General features: G+C 46.4%; 1 protein-coding gene across 1 annotated transcript; it reads right to left on the bottom strand.

Annotated features, from left to right (window-relative positions):
* Positions 1–949: 949 nt before the first annotated feature.
* On the bottom strand, positions 950–18597 carry LOC138562745 (basic salivary proline-rich protein 2-like). The gene is made up of 2 exons (XM_069642788.1): positions 18513–18597; positions 950–2019 (listed from the first exon to the last, which is right to left on the bottom strand). The coding sequence occupies exons 1-2, from the start codon at positions 18595–18597 to the stop codon at positions 950–952; spliced, it is 1155 nt and encodes a 384-aa protein (XP_069498889.1).
* Positions 18598–19868: the final 1271 nt, after the last annotated feature.

The following is a 19868-nucleotide window of genomic DNA, read 5'->3' as shown; positions in this document are numbered from 1 at the left end:
GGCCTGCGACTCTGGAAGACTGCGCGGGATCCCCCATAACTGTATCCGGCACCCCGACAAGATGCATATGAAAATTCGTAGCTCAGCAATAACTCGAGAAATGTGTGCATGAACCCACGTAAAACGTACCTGTACCACACTACACAGCTTATGTGCATCCCTATGTTGCATCAGAGCCCCGATTGAGTACGCGCACCCCGAAATTCGACATGCGATCCAACTTATGCGCTGAAAATCCTATGCGCAAGTGTACTTACGCCAGCCTTCGGGTGGCGGATCCTATGAAGGACGTGCATGGGCATTTCCCATCTGAGCCGTTATGCGATTGATTCCATGAATACGTCTCTTGCTGCGCAATAGTGGGTGTGCGAGGGATTGCCTGCAGGCAGGCCCTTGGAACGCCCACTTCTTCGCAAGTTACTACCTATTTCTGGTGGTCTGCCCCCTTCTCAGCCCTCTGCACAGGCCACATCCACCCTCTGCTGGGAGTCTCGTGCAAGTCCCTCGATGACTCGCACATGCCTGCCAGGCCAGCGCGAAATCCACGCAAGTGCAGGAAAAGTGCCTCACATTCGATTCCATGAATCGACAAACAAAGTTGCACGCACAGATTGGGTGCAAGTTGCCTATTGTCTGTGCAATACATTTTTTGACAATAACATATTGCACTTTTTTGATGGAGTGAAGTGAGCATTCTACTGTCTTGGAAATGGTGTTCGCTCATTCGAAAGTCAGGACTCTGCTCATCCACAGTGCTTCCAGGGCTTTCCTGTCCCTGCAATGCATGATGTATCCATCTCGGATGAACTGATACGCCATCTTGACAAATGTGCACGCCCTTTCAAGCTCTTTGAGGGCAGTCAGGAAATCATCAATGGATTTGGTAATGGAAGGTAGCCTGGTGTAGAATTTCTGGACTTCAAGTTCAATGTTAGGAAATCTATCGAATCTAGATTCCAGTCTTGCTAGAGCCTCTTCGTGGTGCATTATCATACTGTGGCCCATCTGGTCGCTGGATTCCAGTCTTGCTAGATCCTCTTCGTGGTGCATTATCATACTGTGGCCCATCTGGTCGCTGGATTCCAGTCTTGCTAGAGCCTCTTCGTGCTGCATTATCATACTGAGGCCCACCTGGTCGCTGGATTACAGTCTTGCTAGAGCCTCTTTGTGGTAAATTATCATACTGTGGCCCATCTGGTCGCTGGATTCCAGTCTTGCTAGAGCCTCTTCGTGGTGCATTATCATACTGTGGCCCATCTGGTCGCTGGATTCCAGTCTTGCTAGAGCCTCTTCGTGGTGCATTATCATACTGTGGCCCATCTGGTCGCTGGATTCCAGTCTTGCTAGATCCTCTTCGTGGTGCATTATCATACTGTGGCCCATCTGGTCGCTGGATTCCAGTCTTGCTAGAGCCTCTTCGTGCTGCATTATCATACTGAGGCCCACCTGGTCGCTGGATTCCAGTCTTGCTAGAGCCTCTTTGTGGTAAATTATCATACTGTGGCCCATCTGGTCGCTGGATTCCAGTCTTGCTAGAGCCTCTTCGTGGTGCATTATCATACTGTGGCCCATCTGGTCGCTGGATTCCAGTCTTGCTAGAGCCTCTTCGTGGTGCATTATCATACTGTGGCCCATCTGGTCGCTGGATTCCAGTCTTGCTAGAGCCTCTTTGTGGTAAATTATCATACTGTGGCCCATCTGGTCGCTGGATTCCAGTCTTGCTAGAGCCTCTTTGTGGTAAATTATCATACTGTGGCCCATCTGGTCGCTGGATTCCAGTCTTGCTAGAGCCTCTTCGTGGTGCATTATCATACTGTGGCTCATCTGGTCGCTGGATTCCAGTCTTGTTAGAGCCTCTTCGTGGTGCATTATCATACTGTGGCCCATCTGGTCGCTGGATTCCAGTCTTGCTAGAGCCTCTTCGTGGTGCATTATCATACTGTGGCCCATCTGGTCGCTGGATTCCTGTCTTGCTAGAGCCTCTTTGTGGTAAATTATCATACTGTGGCCATCTGGTCACTGCGTTACATCTGAAATTCAAATAGTCTTTGGCCTTCTGTACCAAGTTTGTTTCTCAATAGCACAGATTCTTTCTGGAGCAAATTCCAGGCATTCTGTAGCTTACAGATAGGTGTGGCATCGAGACGTCCATTGGGCCCACGGGATAGGTGCCTCTTCAGGGGTTTGCAGGAAAGTGGGTGGTGCAGTAACTCCTTGCATGTTGCTTTCTTTAATGGCACAGTTTCTTCTGTCTCTCCACATGCTTTTAATGTCCTTCGGGTGTTGGCCTGTAGGTAGGTCTCCTTATCCCATTCTCGTCGTCACTGTAGAAATTAAGCTGGACACACCACTCAATAAAGATTTCACTATGTGTGAAGTTCTTCTTTGAACTTTTATTTTATAAGTAATTATGTTAGCTGACATCTAGCGTGCAACTCTCTGAGGCACCAGTGGGGATGGAGAGTTGCCTGTCCCCCAGTCTGCTCCTTGAGCCTATGCCCGATGTGCCACGCCTGCGCAGAGCACTGCGTCTCTCACATGATGCGGACAGGGTGCAAACCAAGCAGGCAGGCTACTACAGTGATCTTGGGAAAATCACTTTGTCATCAAAACATAGTGAGGTGGCCGGGCTGTTTCCAGCCCGAGCTGGACTCATAAACATAAACCTCCAACAGTAAAAACATCTTTAGAACATGTAACTTTTGGTTCTAAGGTAATAATTGTTGCACTGCCTGAATTAACTCTTTCCACCCTTCCCTCTTCCTCTGTCATTTTGTCAACCTTGTACACTGAGCCTTTTGCCTTAAATCCTTCACTGCCTGACTGCCCGGCATACACCAAGAATAGGGGGAAAATGGTTGAAGGCTTTTCACTGAGTGCAGCACATATGAAGCGAAACACGCTGTGGTACAAGTTTAACACATGCTGCGTGTCAGTGACTCCAGCACTACATGTGTTCCAGACGTACCAGTCACCCCCTCCATGTTCCAGACCGTTTACACTGGCTCTCATGATGTCACTTCCTCATGCAAAGGGCGTGGCTCCCGCGTCACGGGACAGTGGGCGTGGCTCAGGGTGTCACTGGAGAGTGGGCGTGGCTCGTAGCGTCATATGTAAAGGGCGTGGCTCTCAGCGTCACGAGACAGTGGGCTTGGCCTTGCAACCAGGTGGGAGTAGCAATGCAAGTACTATCAAAGCTCTTTCTATGGGTTTTCGGGGAAGGGGAGCAGGTGGGGGGCAGCAGGGGGATGCCCCCGTCGGCGGAGTACTTCCTGATCAGTTGTCTTCTTGTGACACCAATAGATGCTATAAAACTCATGGTAAACACAAAACACTGTCGAGGATATCCGCATACCCACAATCCCCTGTGAAACATGTGCATGTCTTTAATCTTTCGGAACATCACTATTGCTGTATTTTGTACAGAACTATACATCTTTTCTTTCAATGAAATACATTTAAAACCGTGTTAATGTAAGCACACTCTAATATTCAGAGAAGAAGTATTTTTACACATAGAGTTAATGAATCTCGTTTCTTTGGCAAAAAGGGAACAGATACCTGTGTATTGATGGTAGTCACTTGCACTTCGTGTGGCGGTGATAACCATAAATACCAATTTTTGGAGGACTTTCTGAGTCCGGTGATTTGGTAAAGAAAGATTAAGCTTAATTTCTAATAGTTTTTGGTTTGTCCCAGACGGCTGCGCGTGTTTCTTTGACAACAGATCTGAATGTGTCATGAAAATCTGCGCATAGATCCCGCAAAGCCTGCATGCTGAGACTGACTCTGCACATAAGGAAAAATGCGTGCTCCGCATATTCATGGAATTGTTCCCACAAAGTAGACCTATCTGCAAGTTGTGGCCGGAACTGCCCCTACACGCCCGCGCACAACAAAAAAAAGCCACTTACACTTACCTTTGCGGGCTTCCAGGCCACATACACACGCACCCTGTGAAATGTGTGTGGGAACCCCACAACCAGGCCAGCACCATAGCAACTCTGCGCGGGGTCCCCCGTAGGTGCAACCAGCACCCCAAGAGCATGCACACAGTTTCCCAAACCTCATATCATTTTCTGGTCAAACTGCGTGTGACTCCTGTAAACCGTCCATGCTCCACACTGCGTTGTGGACCCACACCCCTAAGTCCAATCAGATCCCCGTGTGTATACACGCGATCCTAAATCCGACATGCAAACTCACCTCTGCATTGCAAATCCTTTGCGCAAGTCTTTATGCCAGCTTTCGGGTGTCGGAAAGATCGAGGGCTTTGCATGGGCATTTCGCAGACGAGAGGTAGCACGCTCACTTCCAAGAATACGCTTTGTGGTGCGCATTTGTGTGCGTGCTATGGACTGCCTGCGAACCGTCCTTCGTAACGCCTACTTTTTGCTTTCTTCTTTTGCATAACCACGGCAAACTTGAGAGCTCTGCTCCAGAAGATAGTGTTTTTGTAGACCTTGAGATTCATTATTTGTGCCAATTGGAGCCTGGAAGGTATGTGTTCAATTTCCTAAACTGTGGAGTGGGTTAAACCCCAGCTTCACTGTTGAACAAGGTGCATGATGCTGTGCAAATCATTTTATCTCTGCTAGTATAGAGGACTGACGTTAGCAGAGCCAACATTCATTTTTGCTCTATTGCTGTCAGTCACCAAAGTTCCTTTTGTCATACAGAATAGTGCCCCACGGGGAAATGAGTGAAACTATTTGCTTTGCCCTGTTAAGCCATGTTATTGAGTTTTGGAAAGCAGTCTACCATTTTCACATTTTTTTGTCAACACTGCCACATTAAAACATGCAGTTGATGCCTGTGCCCAAAATATGTCCTCCTTTGTGATGATTGTGGTGCCCCCAATATTTGTGGGTGAGCTGTATGTTCAGGCCAAAAGCTATATGTGCAAGCCAGGTGCATTCCATTGCGGCCCATTCTACATGTGCAGAGGAATACATGACTTCTGTAGGGAACGGAAGCACTCCTGTGCACTGCTCTGTTTTATTTTCTTTGGGATACTGCCTCCTTTGTAATGGGCAGATGGGAAGCCAGTCGCCAGCCATTCATATATTGCCTGGTTGTGTTTTTATTTGATTTGTGCACGTTTTAAGTCCTCTACATGTATGTGTATTTGCTTTTACGTATGCTGGCATGCAAGGAGTTGTTTCATTAATGTGTGAAAGTGCAGGTGAAAGTGTTGTGTGTGAGTGTGAAGGGAGAGCAGGGCCACTAAATTTAGGGGTGGGCGCTTTCATGCCCCAGCATGTTTACTGAGCATTAAGGGTAAAGCTAACCAACCTTATACATGTTATTACGTGGCTAGACTGGCCTTCTTGGAATGTCTATCTGTCTCGGGAGGATTGCTCAGCAGCAACGTGCACGCCTTGGAAACAAGACGTTACGGAGCAACAGAGGTTCGATCCCCGGGTCCGTGCTTAGAAACCTCTGGGTATTAAGCGCGTTATAAATAACCTATCATATATCAATGTTGCATTGCATTTTTTACTGACTTTGTGTCATTATATGCTAACACTGTCATATATTGGTGTAACCCGCTTGGACATGTATGGGCACAGCCTGCATGAAAATGATTATATACTGGCATATGTTGTGGGCAAAGACATTGGGCCTCATTACACGGAAGGCGGTAATGGTTAACGGCCACCGTTAATGGTAACGGTGACCGTTAACCATTACCGCCTTACCACGAGGTCCCTTAGCGGGTTGGTGCTTTAATGCCTGCTTTTTGCAGGCGTTAAAAACCAACCCGCTAAGGGACCTCGGAGCTAATTACAGCACCGCAAAATTGCGGTGCCGTAATTAGCGCCTTCCCCATTCCCATAGAGCCCTATGGTGCAGAAATGGGAATGGGGAAGGGCAATGGCGGAAGGGGGATTTACCGCCCCACCAACCTTGGAATGGGGCGGTAAATCCCCTTTCCGCCAAGGCGGTGCGCTAATAGCGCCATGGCTCACCGCCTTCCGTGTAATGAGGCCCATTGTGAGCATTTGATGGAAAATGCTCCTGTGCGCTGTTGGTGACTTACATCTTTTGGGCTTTTTCATGATCTACCATACAAAACCTAATGCAAACTGTGGCCTTTCTTTTACCCAGCTTTCTGCAGAAAGTCCTGTAAAATGCATAATTTGAACCCATAATTTAAACATTAAATTGGGGTGGGTAACTTGCCAGAACCCCCATTGTGTGGTCATGGATCCGTCCATGCGCTCAGTCGCTCCTGCATATTCAGTGCAAATATTAACACCCCTCCAGTTCAACAATTCCCCAGCATCCACTGAAAATAAGATGTTTTAGAAGTTCGTAATATAATCCACCTCAGTGTCTGTGTCACATTGGGGTGCAGAAGGTAAGGACTCAGGATGTAGCACATCACCTGTTTTGATTTTTTTGTTTATTTTACAATTGGCACAACCCCTGGCCCAGACTGGGGCCAGAAAACAGCGGCTACATATAGAAATATGTAAGTATTACCTTTTGGAAGTCAGGTGCTGGCTCCTCTTCTTCAGTATCCAGACTGCCTCGCTGCCCTAAAAATGGACCAACATCGGGAGCTACTAATGCGGGACTCAGGGAATCCCACCTCAAGGAGCGCTCTTGGAAGCTGCCAGGGCTCTGCTGTGGCTAGCTCCTGCCCACCCAAAGCCCTACTAGAGTCCCTCATGCTCTATGGTTTAATATTTTACCCCTGGCAGCCTATTAAGGCAGCGAGGGTAACATGTACACACAATTAAATGAAGACTGAAGGCTGAAGTTCACATAACCAACAAAAGATGTCCTTAAAATACCATTGTACCCCGGGTAGTTGTAGAACCTCAACCTATTTGCTGTACATGCTGTTAAGCGATAAGAGCAGTGAGTGTATCATCCCTCCACCTCCTGACCTCCCAAATCCCCAAGATGCATTTTCAGTGTTGCCCCCTTCCCAGCCCTCTGCGCAAGCCATGCCCACGCTCTGTGTGTAGTCTCGCGCTAGGCCCTAGACATCTCGCAGAGACAGGCCGAGCCTGCGGGAACTCCAGGCAAATCCAGGAAAAGTACTGTGCATTCAATTCCATGAATCGACAAATGCGGATTTACGTGCAGTTTGGCGCGCAAGTTCCCTTTTTGCCGTGCAAATAATTCCATGAATCAGGGCCCATGTCCTTTACTGAGGAGGTTCTTTTTATTAGCAAGTCTAAACTAACTACCATGCCTTGCAGTAACAGGTCCACATAAGAAAATGCAGTCAATCAACCGAACGTGCCGACTCTGTTTAGAGCCTAACACTTATGAAAGCCTCATACACATACTTACCCAAAGCCCTAGGGGTTAAAGAAGGAATAGTATGCGCTATTGAGCACATTTCACATAATGAAAATAGTATGGAAAGAAGAATGTTTTAGGGTAGGTGTATGCAGGCAAATTCTATTCCTATAAAAATAGCTCTAATCAGACTCTGGAATATAGCTAACTTTGACAGCGCAAAGTAACCGTATTCGCAAGTTGCGCCTGGAACGCCCCCAACACGCCCACACGCAAAGCATGAACATCCAGAACATTAACTTATGCGTATTCCCCCAGGCGCGAATACACGCAATCTTCAAACAGTGCATGGGGTCCGCCGTAAGCAGGCCTGTGACTCGGGGACCCTTCGTGGTGTTCCACGTAACTGTATCCGGCACCCCAACAACATGCGTAGAAAGAAATCATAGCTCAAAAATATCTCGGGAAATGTACGTGCGAACCCACATATAACATTCCTGCACCCTGCTACACTGCTTACGCTCACCCCTAAGTTACATCAGAACCCTGATTGAGTAGATGCACCCCGAAATCTGACATGCTACCCCACCTGTGTGCTGAAAATCCTATGCTCAAGTGTACTTGCGTCTGCCTTCGAGTGACTGATCGTATGAAGGACTTGCGTGGCCATTTCCTAGCCGAGACGTTGCGCGATCGAATCTATGAATACGTCTCGTGGCGCACGGGAGAGACCGCTCTTCCCCATTTTTGGTGTTCTGCCCCCTTCCCAGCCCTCTGCACAGGCCACACAGATGCTCTACTTGGAGGCTCATGCACGGCCCACCACGGCTCGCACAGACGTGCCGAGCCAGCGCGAACTCCACGCAAGTTCAGGGAAAGTACCGCTCATTCGGTACCATGAATCGGCGAAGGTGGATTTGCGCGCAGTTGGGCGTGCAAGTACCATCTTTTCCGCCCAGATAATTCCATGAATCAGGCCTGATTCATGGAATTTTTGTGACTTTGCCCTTCTACTCTGCAAAAAATACACTTTGCACGGCTCTGTGAATCAGGGTGTTGGTTGGCAGTGCAGTCACTTTGCACCGTGCTAAAAGTTCCATGAATCAGGTCTTTTGTGTATCTTTTATTGACACTTTGTACTTCTTGTCTGGGTATTGAAAAGTAATGATTTGCTATAACATACCTAATAAATGAAATAAAAACGTGATTTTGTAATGTGTGTACAAACTTTTATTTATTGTAGGAAAGAGAATGTATAAACTATATATTAGTAAAACCTTTAACAATCACTGTAAAAATGTTAGTTTGCAAACAGTTCAGGTGTGGAATATATTGTAACAAAACCTTTGAAATTGAGGGAAAAATCTTTAGTGTCAGGGATATTGAGGGAAAACACTTTAGTTGCAGTGATGCTAAGGTGAAAATGTAAATCAACAAAACCCCGGAAATTTGGCAGACAATTCAGGTAAAGCCACCGTAACTTGCCAGCCTCTGTTGCGCAGCAACTTGTATTTCTGACAACCCCCTTCCTCTTTGCCATACAAATGCTACAGAATGTGCGCCGGCATGCATTTGCATGCTGGGGCAAATGCGGGGGATCCCTATGGAGCTCACTGGCCTTATGCACCAGCTTGAAGCAGGCAGACTCCAGAAGGATTCATTGTAAACCCTGCCTGCCATGCGTACATGGCACACAGCATTTACTTGATTTGCATGGTGGAGTGCAAATGTGCAGGACAAAAGGCATAATACATGCTTGTACACCACCTTTTCGCCTGCACATTTGCACTCTGCCGTGCAAATGACCAGAATTTGGTGGCTGTGAGCCCTTTACATTGAAGTGTAATGGTTCACTGCCCTCAAATTACGGGGACTTACAAAATGAGCCCCACTGTGTGGCTTAGCATTTCATGTGATCGGAAACAGAGACTAACGGACAGGCTGGTCTTTCATTTGACACAGTGGTAGAGAGAACAGCATTAAGTCATACATGTGCAGGTTAGTCTCCTGCTCTAGTACTTATTTCCTCTTCTGAGAGTTCTCTTGGTGCACATTATGTGGGCTCTCACCTGCATGTGAAGAACTCCTGTTCCACAACGTACAAGACAATTCTGCCTTCATTTGTTTATGGCTCAAACTGCTTTCCTTTGGATGCCTACTCTGGCCATGTACATAAGATAAACTATATTAACTTTGAAATCATGTTCCACCAACTCAGTTTTCAGCCAGTAACACGTTTAACAAAAATTGTTCATGTGGAACAAAACTCATCTGATATCCATGGATGCAGTGCCACAGACTGTGGGCCTTATAACGAGGTTGGAGGTATCCTTTCCGGTAAAACCGGCAAGGCTACCTCCAAACTCACGAAAAAATATGGCACCCGGCAATGAGCAATTACCGGGGTATTACGACTTTGCCGGACCCTGTAATTCCTCCATTGCCGGGTGCCAGTGCCTGTCAGTCCCCATTCCCATTTGAGCCCCATAGAGCTCAATAGGAATGGGGACATCGGATGCACCGTCTACAACGGTGCTGGTGCATCCGACCTGCTGTGCTCGTGGGTGCTGCTCTGGGCTGGCATTCACCCGCGAGCACAACTCGTAGTATGGCGGTACGCTAGCAATTGTGCCGGTAGCGCTACCGGCACCGTTGTCACTGTACCACCACAATTGTAATGAGGCCCTGTAACTAGAGGTTCATGTGGACCAATTCTTCTCTCATTTATAAGGGTGCAGTGCCATAGGCCGCGACTAGAGGTCCCTGTGAAACTCGACTGATCTGATTGACGAGGATGCAGTACCACTGGCTGTAGCTAGAGGTCGTTATCTGCTCATGTTATTTACAAGGATGCAGAACTACAGCTACAATTACAATTGTCTAATAGCAGACTGCCATGCCATAGGTTCTAATGTATGGAACAATTCTCCTTTAATTTCTAAGGGCGCAGTACTGCACAACACAACTAGAGGTCCCTGTGAAATTAGGTGTATCTGATTTATAAGGGTGGAACTCCAAAGGCTGAAACAGGAGGTTTGTAAATCAGGTGAGCTTTGCTTCATTGGGTCCTCTAGTTACAGGCTCCGGTACTGCACGCTTATAATTAATGACAAGGGCCTCTATACAGCCTGAGGATTTAAAAGGTTTCCCAGACGTGGGTCAATTTAATTGTGGTCTATCGTCCACCAATTGATACTCCTAATGTCAACGAGGAACTGACTGACATTCTAAATAGATCTTACGCCCACAGTGTGGTACCCTGTTTTTATTTAATTTATTTATTTATTACATTTATTATTCGCCCAGACCCGAGGGTATCACGGCGAATTTGTCGGCAAATTAACACAATTTGTACAGTGTTGCAATTACAGTCATATTATCACATTTCTTATACAATGTTACAATCCATCAAAGCAGTGAAATCACTGTTCTTTGAGACACTCGTTCTAAGTCCGTAGCGACCATTAGACATAGGTATGAGCCACGTGAACAACAATTGATATTACAGTTCTGAAAAAGCGAGCCAGGCCTGGATGTTCTGGTGCTAAGGTGGGATTGGGTGGTTGGGTTAGTATTTGTTGAATAACCAAGTTTTCAACGCTTTTTTGAATCCTAGTAAAGTGCCCTCATTTTTAATACTGGGTGGTAGTATATTCCAATGAATCGGGGCTAGGACTTTGAAGCTACTTCCCCCTGCTCTACTGTATTTGTATTGTGGTACTTCCAAGAGAGCAAGTTTATTGGATCTAAGTGTCCTGCAGGAGATTTTTTTCTTGATGGTATTGTTGAGGTAGCTAGGTGCTTTGTTTGTGATGCATTTATGGACGACACTAAGGGCCTCATTACGACCCAGGCGGTAAGGGGTTAATGGCAGCGTTAACAGCGCCGACCCTTACCGCCTGATTACGAGGTCCCTTAGCGCCATGGAGGTTTTAACACGCGGGTGTTAAAATCCATGGCGCTAAGGGACCATGGAGTTAATTACGCCACCGTAATTTACGGTGGCGTAATTAACGCCTTCCCCACTCCCATTATGCCCTATGGGGCAAAAATGGGAATGGGGAAGGGTAAATGGGGATTGGGGACTTACCGCCCCGCCAAGGTCGGAATGGGGCGGTAAGTCCGCCAACCACCATGGCGTAAACGTAGTTTACGCCATGGTGGTAAAGTCACGGTCCAGGCGGTAACTTACCGCCTGGGTCGTAATGAGGCCCTAAGTGTTTTGAAAATGATTCTGGCTTCGATAGGTAGCCAGTGATTTTCTCGCCTGATGTTGGATATATGTTCGGATTTCTTTATACCTAGAGCCGCTCTAAGGGCTTTGTTCTGTAGTAATTGTAACTTTTTAATGATAGATTTGGAAGTTCCTAAAAGAAGGATATTGCAATAGTCCAGTTTCGTTAGAATCAGCGTTCTAGCCAAAGTAATGCAGTTTGTGGGAGTAAGAAATTGGCAGCTGAGTGCAATAAGTTTAGCTGTGTACGCTGTAGAGGAGGAGAGGGCTGAAATCTGCTTATGCATAGTAAGGTTGGCATCTCTATATACCCCAAGAGTTTTGACTTGTTTGAGTGCTGGGATCTGTCTGCCGTCAATGTTGATATGTGAGTAGTCGGTATGGAGAGTGCTTATTCTTTTTTGTGAGCCCACGTTAAGAACCTCTGTTTTCTCATCGTTAAGAAAGAGGCGGTTTAGGGCCATCCAATTTTGTATTATGGCATATACTTTATTAATGGTATAGGTGTCTTGGGTGTAGTCACCTTTGATGGGACTGAGGATCTGGGTGTCATCTGCAAAGTTTGTGTAGATGACACCCATGTCGTCAAGGGCTGAGAACAGGAGTTTGGTATATGCATTGTAAAGGGTGGGGGAGAGACAGGAACCCTGGGGGACTCCAATGGGAACTGCTATAGGGCCAGCTGCATGATTTCCAATGGCAACTCTGGATGTTTGGTCCGTTAAGAATGATTTGATCCAGAGTGTTGCATTGTTTGAAAAATTAAAGTCTTTTTTTAGGGTGTTGCATAGTTTGTTGTGGTCTACCAGGTCGAATGTTGCTGATAAGTCCAACAGCAATAGAGTGGCTAATTTACCTGTCTCTCTGATAGTGTCTAATTGGATTCTCAGGTCCAAGAGGGCCGTCTCAGTGCTGTGGTTAGGCCTGAAGCCCGATTGTCTAGCTCCTAGTAGATTGTTTTGTTCAAGGTGGGTTTGTATTTGGTTGTAGGCTATTTTATCAATGATTTTGAGTAGGAAGGGGACAGTCGTTATGGGCCTGTAATTAGTGGAGGCTAGTAGGTCTAATGTGTTTTTTTTAGTAGTGGGGTGACCCTGCTGCTTTGATGCTGACTGGGACCAGGTTAGAGTTGAAGGAGGCATTCACAAAGTTGGTAATTATGGGAGTGAGGGAGGGGGCGCATAGTTTGACTAGGTGTGATGGGAAATTGTCTCCTTTACAGTTTGATGCTTTGAGTTTGGTTATAGTACTATGTATTATATCTTGGGAGACTGGGGTAAAATTGAAGGAGGGAGTAGTATCTCCTATGTGCTTGGAAATCTGGTTAGCCGTTCGGTGTTTATCGGAAAGGAGATTTCTTTTGGAAATAATTTTATTTTTTAATAGTTTGATTGTATTGGCAAGCTCATCTTGAATGTTGGTACGCCATTCTTTACTTGGTTGGATCAAGCTAATGATCGGGATAGGATTCTCCAACTCCTTGAGTATGGTGAATAACTCTTTTGTGTCAGAGGCAGCATTTCTGATTCTGGTATTAAAGGCATCTGCTTCATGAGCAATGATAGCTGCTTTATAGGTTTTGTTTGCAGTGTTGAATGCTTCCAAGGCTTCTGGGGTGTGGGTTTTGTTTAGCCGGTGTTCAAGCGATTGTTTAATCCATCTAAGAGAAACTAGTTCCTCATTAAACCAGAAGGAGGATTTTATATCCTTGCGTTTGTTTTTTTTAACACAAGGTGCTAGGGTGTCTAATGTGTTGGTGAGGCAGTTATGGTAGGTATCAGCTGTTGGTTGGGGACTTCAACCGGTGGCTCAATAATAATACTGGCAGTGATGCCATAGCTTTACAAACAAGTTTAAACAACATTGGCTATAAGGTCTGTAATAACGCTGCTACCCACGACAAAGGTTGTGGAAGACATTTACCGGTGCAGGTTGATAGTACAACACCCTGCATTTGGTCAGACCACTACTTAATTGCCTTTCAAATCTACCCTAGAGCAAACCCAGTTAAACTGGACAAAAATCGCAACTTTAAAAAACTCACTGGTAATAATCTGAAGGACTGTTTGAATCCAATCAAGACCGTTACTGCTGATTTTGCTTCTCCAGCTATCCTCATTGATGCATTCAATCAAACCTTAGGTTCCAGGATCGACAGAGTCGCTCCTATTCGTACTAAATCAGTTAGAGAAAATGCCATGCATCAGAAATGGTTTTCCCAGGATCTCGTCCTTATGAAGAAAGACAAGAGAAAGGCCGAAACACAGTAGCTAAAGGTGAATACCAATACCAAAAAGTTGTTCCAAATTGTTAAAACCTTGGACAAACCAGGTTCTCTGCTTATAACTTTTGTCCCTACAAACCAAGATTGAGGTAAAATCCAACAAGCATTTGAGGCTAAAGTGGACAAAGCCTGCAAAAAAATCAAACTTGCGCTTTCTAAAGAAGTGAACAACCCAACACCTAGCCTTAAAATTTCCCCTAAGGAGAGGCGCACAGGATTGAACTATTCCCCAGTGACAATCTCAGATATGTTGAACATCTTATCTTTATTACGCCCCTCCCACTGCCTAGAAAACCTCATTCCCACATTCATATTTTGGAACACAAAGATCTTTCCCCTTTTCTTGTTAGATTTGTATACTCCTCTTTTCAAAATAATCAGGTCCCCGACTCCATTAAGAAGGTTACCTTCACACCATTAGTAAATAAACCCTGTCTAGATCCTTCAGACCCTAATAACTTACAACCTAACACAAACTGTAGTTTTCTGCTAAAAATACTGAACAAATGCCCCACTATTCAACTTCAATCGTTTCTTGAATCATCCAACATATTGCACCCATGACAATCAGGCTTTCGACCATACCACAGTACGGAGACAGCCCTTTTGGACCTCCAACTCATATGCTGAGTATCATTGATAACAGAAACTCTGGTATGCTTATTTTGATGGACCTCTCAGTGGCCTCCGACCTCCTGGGCCACGATCGTCTGCTTGCAACCTTGAGAGACCTAAGTCTAAGTGGTCGGAGTGCCATCAGATGGGTTGAGTCCTTTCTTGCTCATCGCACTTCTAGAGTTTGCTGTGGTGATACAACCTCTCCCCCAGTGGAGATTATCTGTGCTGTCCTCAGGGAGCCTGCTTTTCGCCCCTGCTTTTCAATTTGTACATTAAGCCACTATGTGATCTCTTGGACGATTTGAAATTATTCTTTACCAACTATGCTGACGATACTCAGCTGGTGCTGGAATTGTCAGCGGACTACATCTTGGACTCCATTAGCGTGCAATCCATCTACTCCCACATTGAAAAATGCATGACTCCTAATTGGATGTGTCTTAATGAGAACAAGACATAATTACTGATATTTGGTTCAACTTGTGTTAAATCTAAACCTGACCCCAGTTATCAGTCTTTCACCATCAAGGACAGCTGCAAGGATGGATGGAGTGCGCGGGATGGATGGAGTGTGCGGGACAGATGGAGTGCACGGGACGGATGGAGTGCGCGGGACGGATGGAGTGCGCAGGACAGATGGAGTGTGCGGGACAGATGGATTGCGCGTGGAGCGGACGAGGACTGCGCGCGGAGCGGACGAAGAGTGTACGGAGCGGATGAAGAGTGTGTGGAGCGGACGAACAGGGTGTAACAGATGGAATGCATGGATCAGAAGGAATGCATGGAACTGATTGAACAGATGAAGTGCATAGAACTGAGGGAGTACATGCAACAGAGGGAATGCATGGAACAGATAGAGGGCATGGAATGGACATTGTGCAAGAATGGTTGGAGTGCATGGAACGGTTGGAGTGCATGGAAAGGTTGGAGTGGATGGAATGTATGGAGTAGACACTACGGATGGCACAGACTCAACGGATGAAGTTGAACAGAAGAAGCCGACTGAACAGACTGAGTGAATAAAACAGATATAATAAATGGTTGAGATGTGCGATCGATCTCAAGCACCTACTGGAAACCACCATATCACATCACCACGCTTACTCTCTTCTATACACCACCACTCAACTAGAACACAGCGATACTATGACACATTCTGTACAGCTGTTCTCATACCAACACCTGCCACATATCCCCCATCATCCTAACTAAACACAGCTGGCTGCACACCCCACCAGCCTAGGCGTTCTCCTCAGGCCTAGCGCAGCCAGAATCAGTCTTTTATCACCCTGCCAGAACAAACAAATACTCCTGATCTCCCAACTGCCACACCTACCGCTAAGAAGCTGCTATCATACGAGTGCCACACCTGCTGCACACATATCCGGTGCCCACACACACCTTATGACTCTCTCTCTCTACTGACTTGAACTACGGTTCCCGAGGGCGTTCAACCTACCAGCGCCTTGAGATCATACCAATGGCACATAAGGCGCTATATAAATACAAAGTAACATAACATATCAATCTATAAAACAATAAAAACCTGGGGTCTCTTTCTTGCCTCTTTGATTAGTTCCGATAGACATGTTACCAAAACCATAAAAAACGGTTCTTATTATCTTAAACTCTTGAGGAACATCTGCCCTTTCATATCTGAGCCTAACTGCCCTTCAGTCGCTCGGACAACCATCTTGTGAGCGTTGGATTATGGTAATGCCCTTTTGTTTGGCGCTCATAAGAAAAGCCTACAGATCGTCAGGTCATACAGAATGATGCAGTGCACATCATCAAAGGCAAGTCCAGAAGAGATCACATTATCTGCAGTCGTCAAGACCTTCACTGGCTTCCGATCACTGCATGCATACAATTTATAGCAGCCACCCTGGTTCACAAATCTTTTCATGGCTCAGCCCCGATTTATATAAAAATCTTGATACATTCCTACGAGCTCCTAGGAAAACTACGATCCTCCACTTTAGGACTGATTCAAACTCCTAAATTCAAGCTAGTCAATAGTTTGGGTAGGTCATTTCCTGTGCTTAACGCTAAGATGTGGAACATCTTGCTGTTGAACTTTAGGCTGGTAAATGATCTAATAACGTTTCGCCGGCAACTGAAAACTTGTATCTTTCATTGAGTCTTGGTGCCTTCTGTTATAGTTTGCTGGTCCCGTCTTTCCGTGGTCCTTGTGTTTTTGTTATGGTGCCCCGATGCCCGTGGCACCTTTATACATTTATTCATAAATAAATAAAATAAATTGCACAGGCAGAAACTTGAAGTCCCTAGTTTAAAATATGCAGGTATTTGGACGATGTAAGCACGGGTCTCTGTGAAAGAAAGCTCATCTGATTTACAAGGGTGCAGTACCACACACCGCAACTAGTGTTACCTATCAAATCTGGCTAATATGATTTACCAGGGTGCCATATCACAGGCTCCGGCTCATCTCAGTGGAACTACGTTCCTCCAATTTCCAAGATTGTAGTACGAGGGGCTGTAACTAGAGGTCCCTGTGGAACATGGCTCATCTGATTTACAAGGCTGCAGTACCACATAGCAGGGTGATCCCCTATTAACCACCCCCTTGTGTGGACACAGCATAAAAACATGTTATTTTTATTTATATTAAACCACAGCAACCCTTGTAAAGTATTTGGAAACACAAGGTCACAGTTTATTTGGAGCAAACAATTTGCGGCGGTCGCAGTCACATAATAAAGATGAAATACATTTCCAGGATGACCCGTCTCATTCCCTGTTTGCATTTAGAAACAAAGCGGACATATGCTTCTGGGTCTGTACTGTCAGTCAGTAAACATTCCCGGGACCACTGGCATCAGATGCTGTAGCCTCAACTGCCCTGAGGGGGAGTCAATGCCCGTCACTTGGATTTGGCTCGAGCACGGCCATTCCTGAACCACTCACGGCCGAAGCCGCAGCATCACAACTCATCCCTGGCTAGGACAGCCCTGACACTCATCAGTAGGATGAAACTGTCGGGGTGGACTGATAATAAGCGGAAAGTGCCTTCCTACCCATGCCTGCCACCAAGACCATGGCTTGGTCGAAGGAAGCATAGTGCACAGAGCAGTGCTCGGGGTTGAGCCATTCGTTTACCGAATCACCTCTGGGAAATGACAAGAGATGAATCAACCTGAACATGCTGCTAATAAAGAATAGTCCTTATTACAATTGAATATGGTTTCCTCAGCTCTAGGTTTTTTCTTCCTTTTCTTGTCTTCCTCTCTGCTGACAGTTATAACTGGTCCTGCCGTTTACACAGCCAGTAATGAAAAGATATCGCAAAATTTGCTTGCCCAAATCTGCTCTTTCACTTGGGCAGGGATTTGCAATGCCAAAGAGGACCTGCCAGACAGTAGGAGTGCAATGAGGACCAGCGGTGGGGTTATCCCAACCTTCACACCCCTCTCCTCGACCAAAGTTTATGCCTGCACTCCCATCCCCAGCTGTGTAGACCCCGTGAGCATGTGGCCCAAGCCCAGTGGGCTTGGCACCTCCTTCCTCCCTTGGCCAAGTGTGGTTGTAGCGCTCATTGCCAGTGGGGCCGGTGCCACATCCTCTCCCTTGTTCCCAGAAAGACCCAACCGACCCCCCCAAACTCCTCTTGCCACAGGTATGTGTGCCACCCCCTAATCATCCTTAGTATTTCTTCCAATGCCATACCAAATTGTTCAGTTTCCAACACATTACCAGTAGGTAGTACCAGGGCTGCACAGCCTGTTGCCACGTGTGTTGGGTGGGGTGCTGGCGATAAAACCGCTGCATTTGTCCCCTCTAAATTGTTGCCACCTACGGCAGATATCTCGGCTATCTGTACCGCCGCTGGTCCTGCCAGGTCATTTCCTGGCTGTGCTAATGTAACTTTCAGGACAACAACCGATGGCTTGTTACCCCTGGGTTGGTGCTTCCCTTTTGTGGTTTTTGCCTTTGAAGGCGCCTCGCTTTGTGGGGGGTGTCGGTTGCGGGGCGGGCAAATTTGTGCTTGAACAACCAGGGCTGGGTGGGTAACACCTGCTCATCACAAAGTAACTTTTTTTGCTCTGTCCTACCCCCTACTGCACATCTTTTCCTGGAACAGTGCCCAAAGCTCACCTTCATCATCATCGTCGTTCTCACTGGGGCTGTTGGGAACCACCTCGATACTATGGAACATATCCTGCGATCCTTCGACCGACATTGCCGACCTGGGATAATGGGAACAAAACTGAAAATTAATTATACAGCGCACGGCCTTCCCCTGAGGCTGCAGATGCCAGGTAGCCCCCTGCTTATCAACTCTCCTCCAGAAACCCTGAAACGTTCCAACCAAACAGTTCTACTTAGGCTCTCTTGCATGTAGGCCTTACCAGACTTCTTCTGTTCTTTCTTGGAAAGCAATGAAGCGTTATGTGCCGCTTCACTCTCTACCGTAGTTGACCTGTGTTCAGAACATAAGTCATTATCGTTAAACATGCCGTGGATTGGCCTAATATCCTTGCAACATTACTCCTGGTCGCTTAATTGCTTCCTGTTTTTCTCCAAGGTTCCACCCTCAAAGTCAGTTGATCCATTCAGGGTTGGCACGGCCACTTCCCGGAGCAAATATCACTGTCCCAAAATGGCGGCCGTGACCTGCAACTCACAATTCATCTAAATCTCCATCGGGAGACCGTCCAGATAACACAGCGTACCAAATTCATAAAATTGCGCACCAGACTGCGGGGCGTCCCACGGCATTACTCAAACAACTGGCACGGACTGCCATTGCCGTTACCAGCCCGTAGCTAAACCTCGATGGAGCCGCGCAGCGACCGGCCAGACATCATCAGAAAACCGCACCAACGTCACGCGTCTGGACGCGCTCAACCAAGCCGTGTACTAAATTAGAGTAGAGTACCACAAAAACCTGCGCCACGTGGGTTTTAACTACAAACTTGTTAAGACAACCAGATACTAAACCATAAATCTGTTAGCACAAAGAGATAATAACCCCCCACCCCCCCGCCTCCCCAGCTCTGTGGCCACACCAAACTTGAAATATGCTTCTCATTTTCAGCAAAGATTGCCGATCTAGTGCATAATAGGAAAAACAAATTGGCTGGGCATTAGCCTCAAAAATTGAGCATGCATCACAGTTTCAGTAAAGATTTTCGATTTAGTGCATGGTAGGATAATCCCAACGGCTCGGCGGCCGCATCATAATTGAATTATACCTCGCATAATAATAAACAATTACTCAAAAACGGATTGGAAATGAAAGCCATTTGCTGCATCATATGATAATCACACCGGCTCGGCGGCCGCATCATAATTGGGCATGCGTCACATAAATACAACGTTCACACGATTTGTTCTGAAATGAAACGCAGTGTGCACCGAAACAACCCGCACGCCACGTGGTTTCTGTAGACTTGCTTGTCATCAAAAATGAGCACACGGCTCGATGGCCGTATCGAAAGAAACAAGCAT

This window comes from Ambystoma mexicanum, chromosome 1q (genome assembly GCF_040938575.1).
Source record: "Ambystoma mexicanum isolate Mex_15411 chromosome 1q, UKY_AmexF1_1, whole genome shotgun sequence".
NCBI classification, from domain to species: domain Eukaryota; kingdom Metazoa; phylum Chordata; class Amphibia; order Caudata; family Ambystomatidae; genus Ambystoma; species Ambystoma mexicanum.
Note: the sequence above shows the minus strand (reverse complement) of the source record. Positions and strands in the feature narration are given on the sequence as shown.

What these genes read in the sequence shown, in the direction of transcription:
- LOC138562745 (XM_069642788.1), bottom strand. Translation starts at nt 18,597, where the DNA reads ATGTCGGTCGAAGGATCGCAGGATATGTTCCATAGTATCGAGGTGGTT. An exon ending in GAACGACGATGATGATGAAG is followed by an intron (nt 2,020 to 18,512) that starts GTGAGCTTTGGG and finishes GATGTAACGCAG; the next exon opens with TGACCAGATGGCCACAGTAT.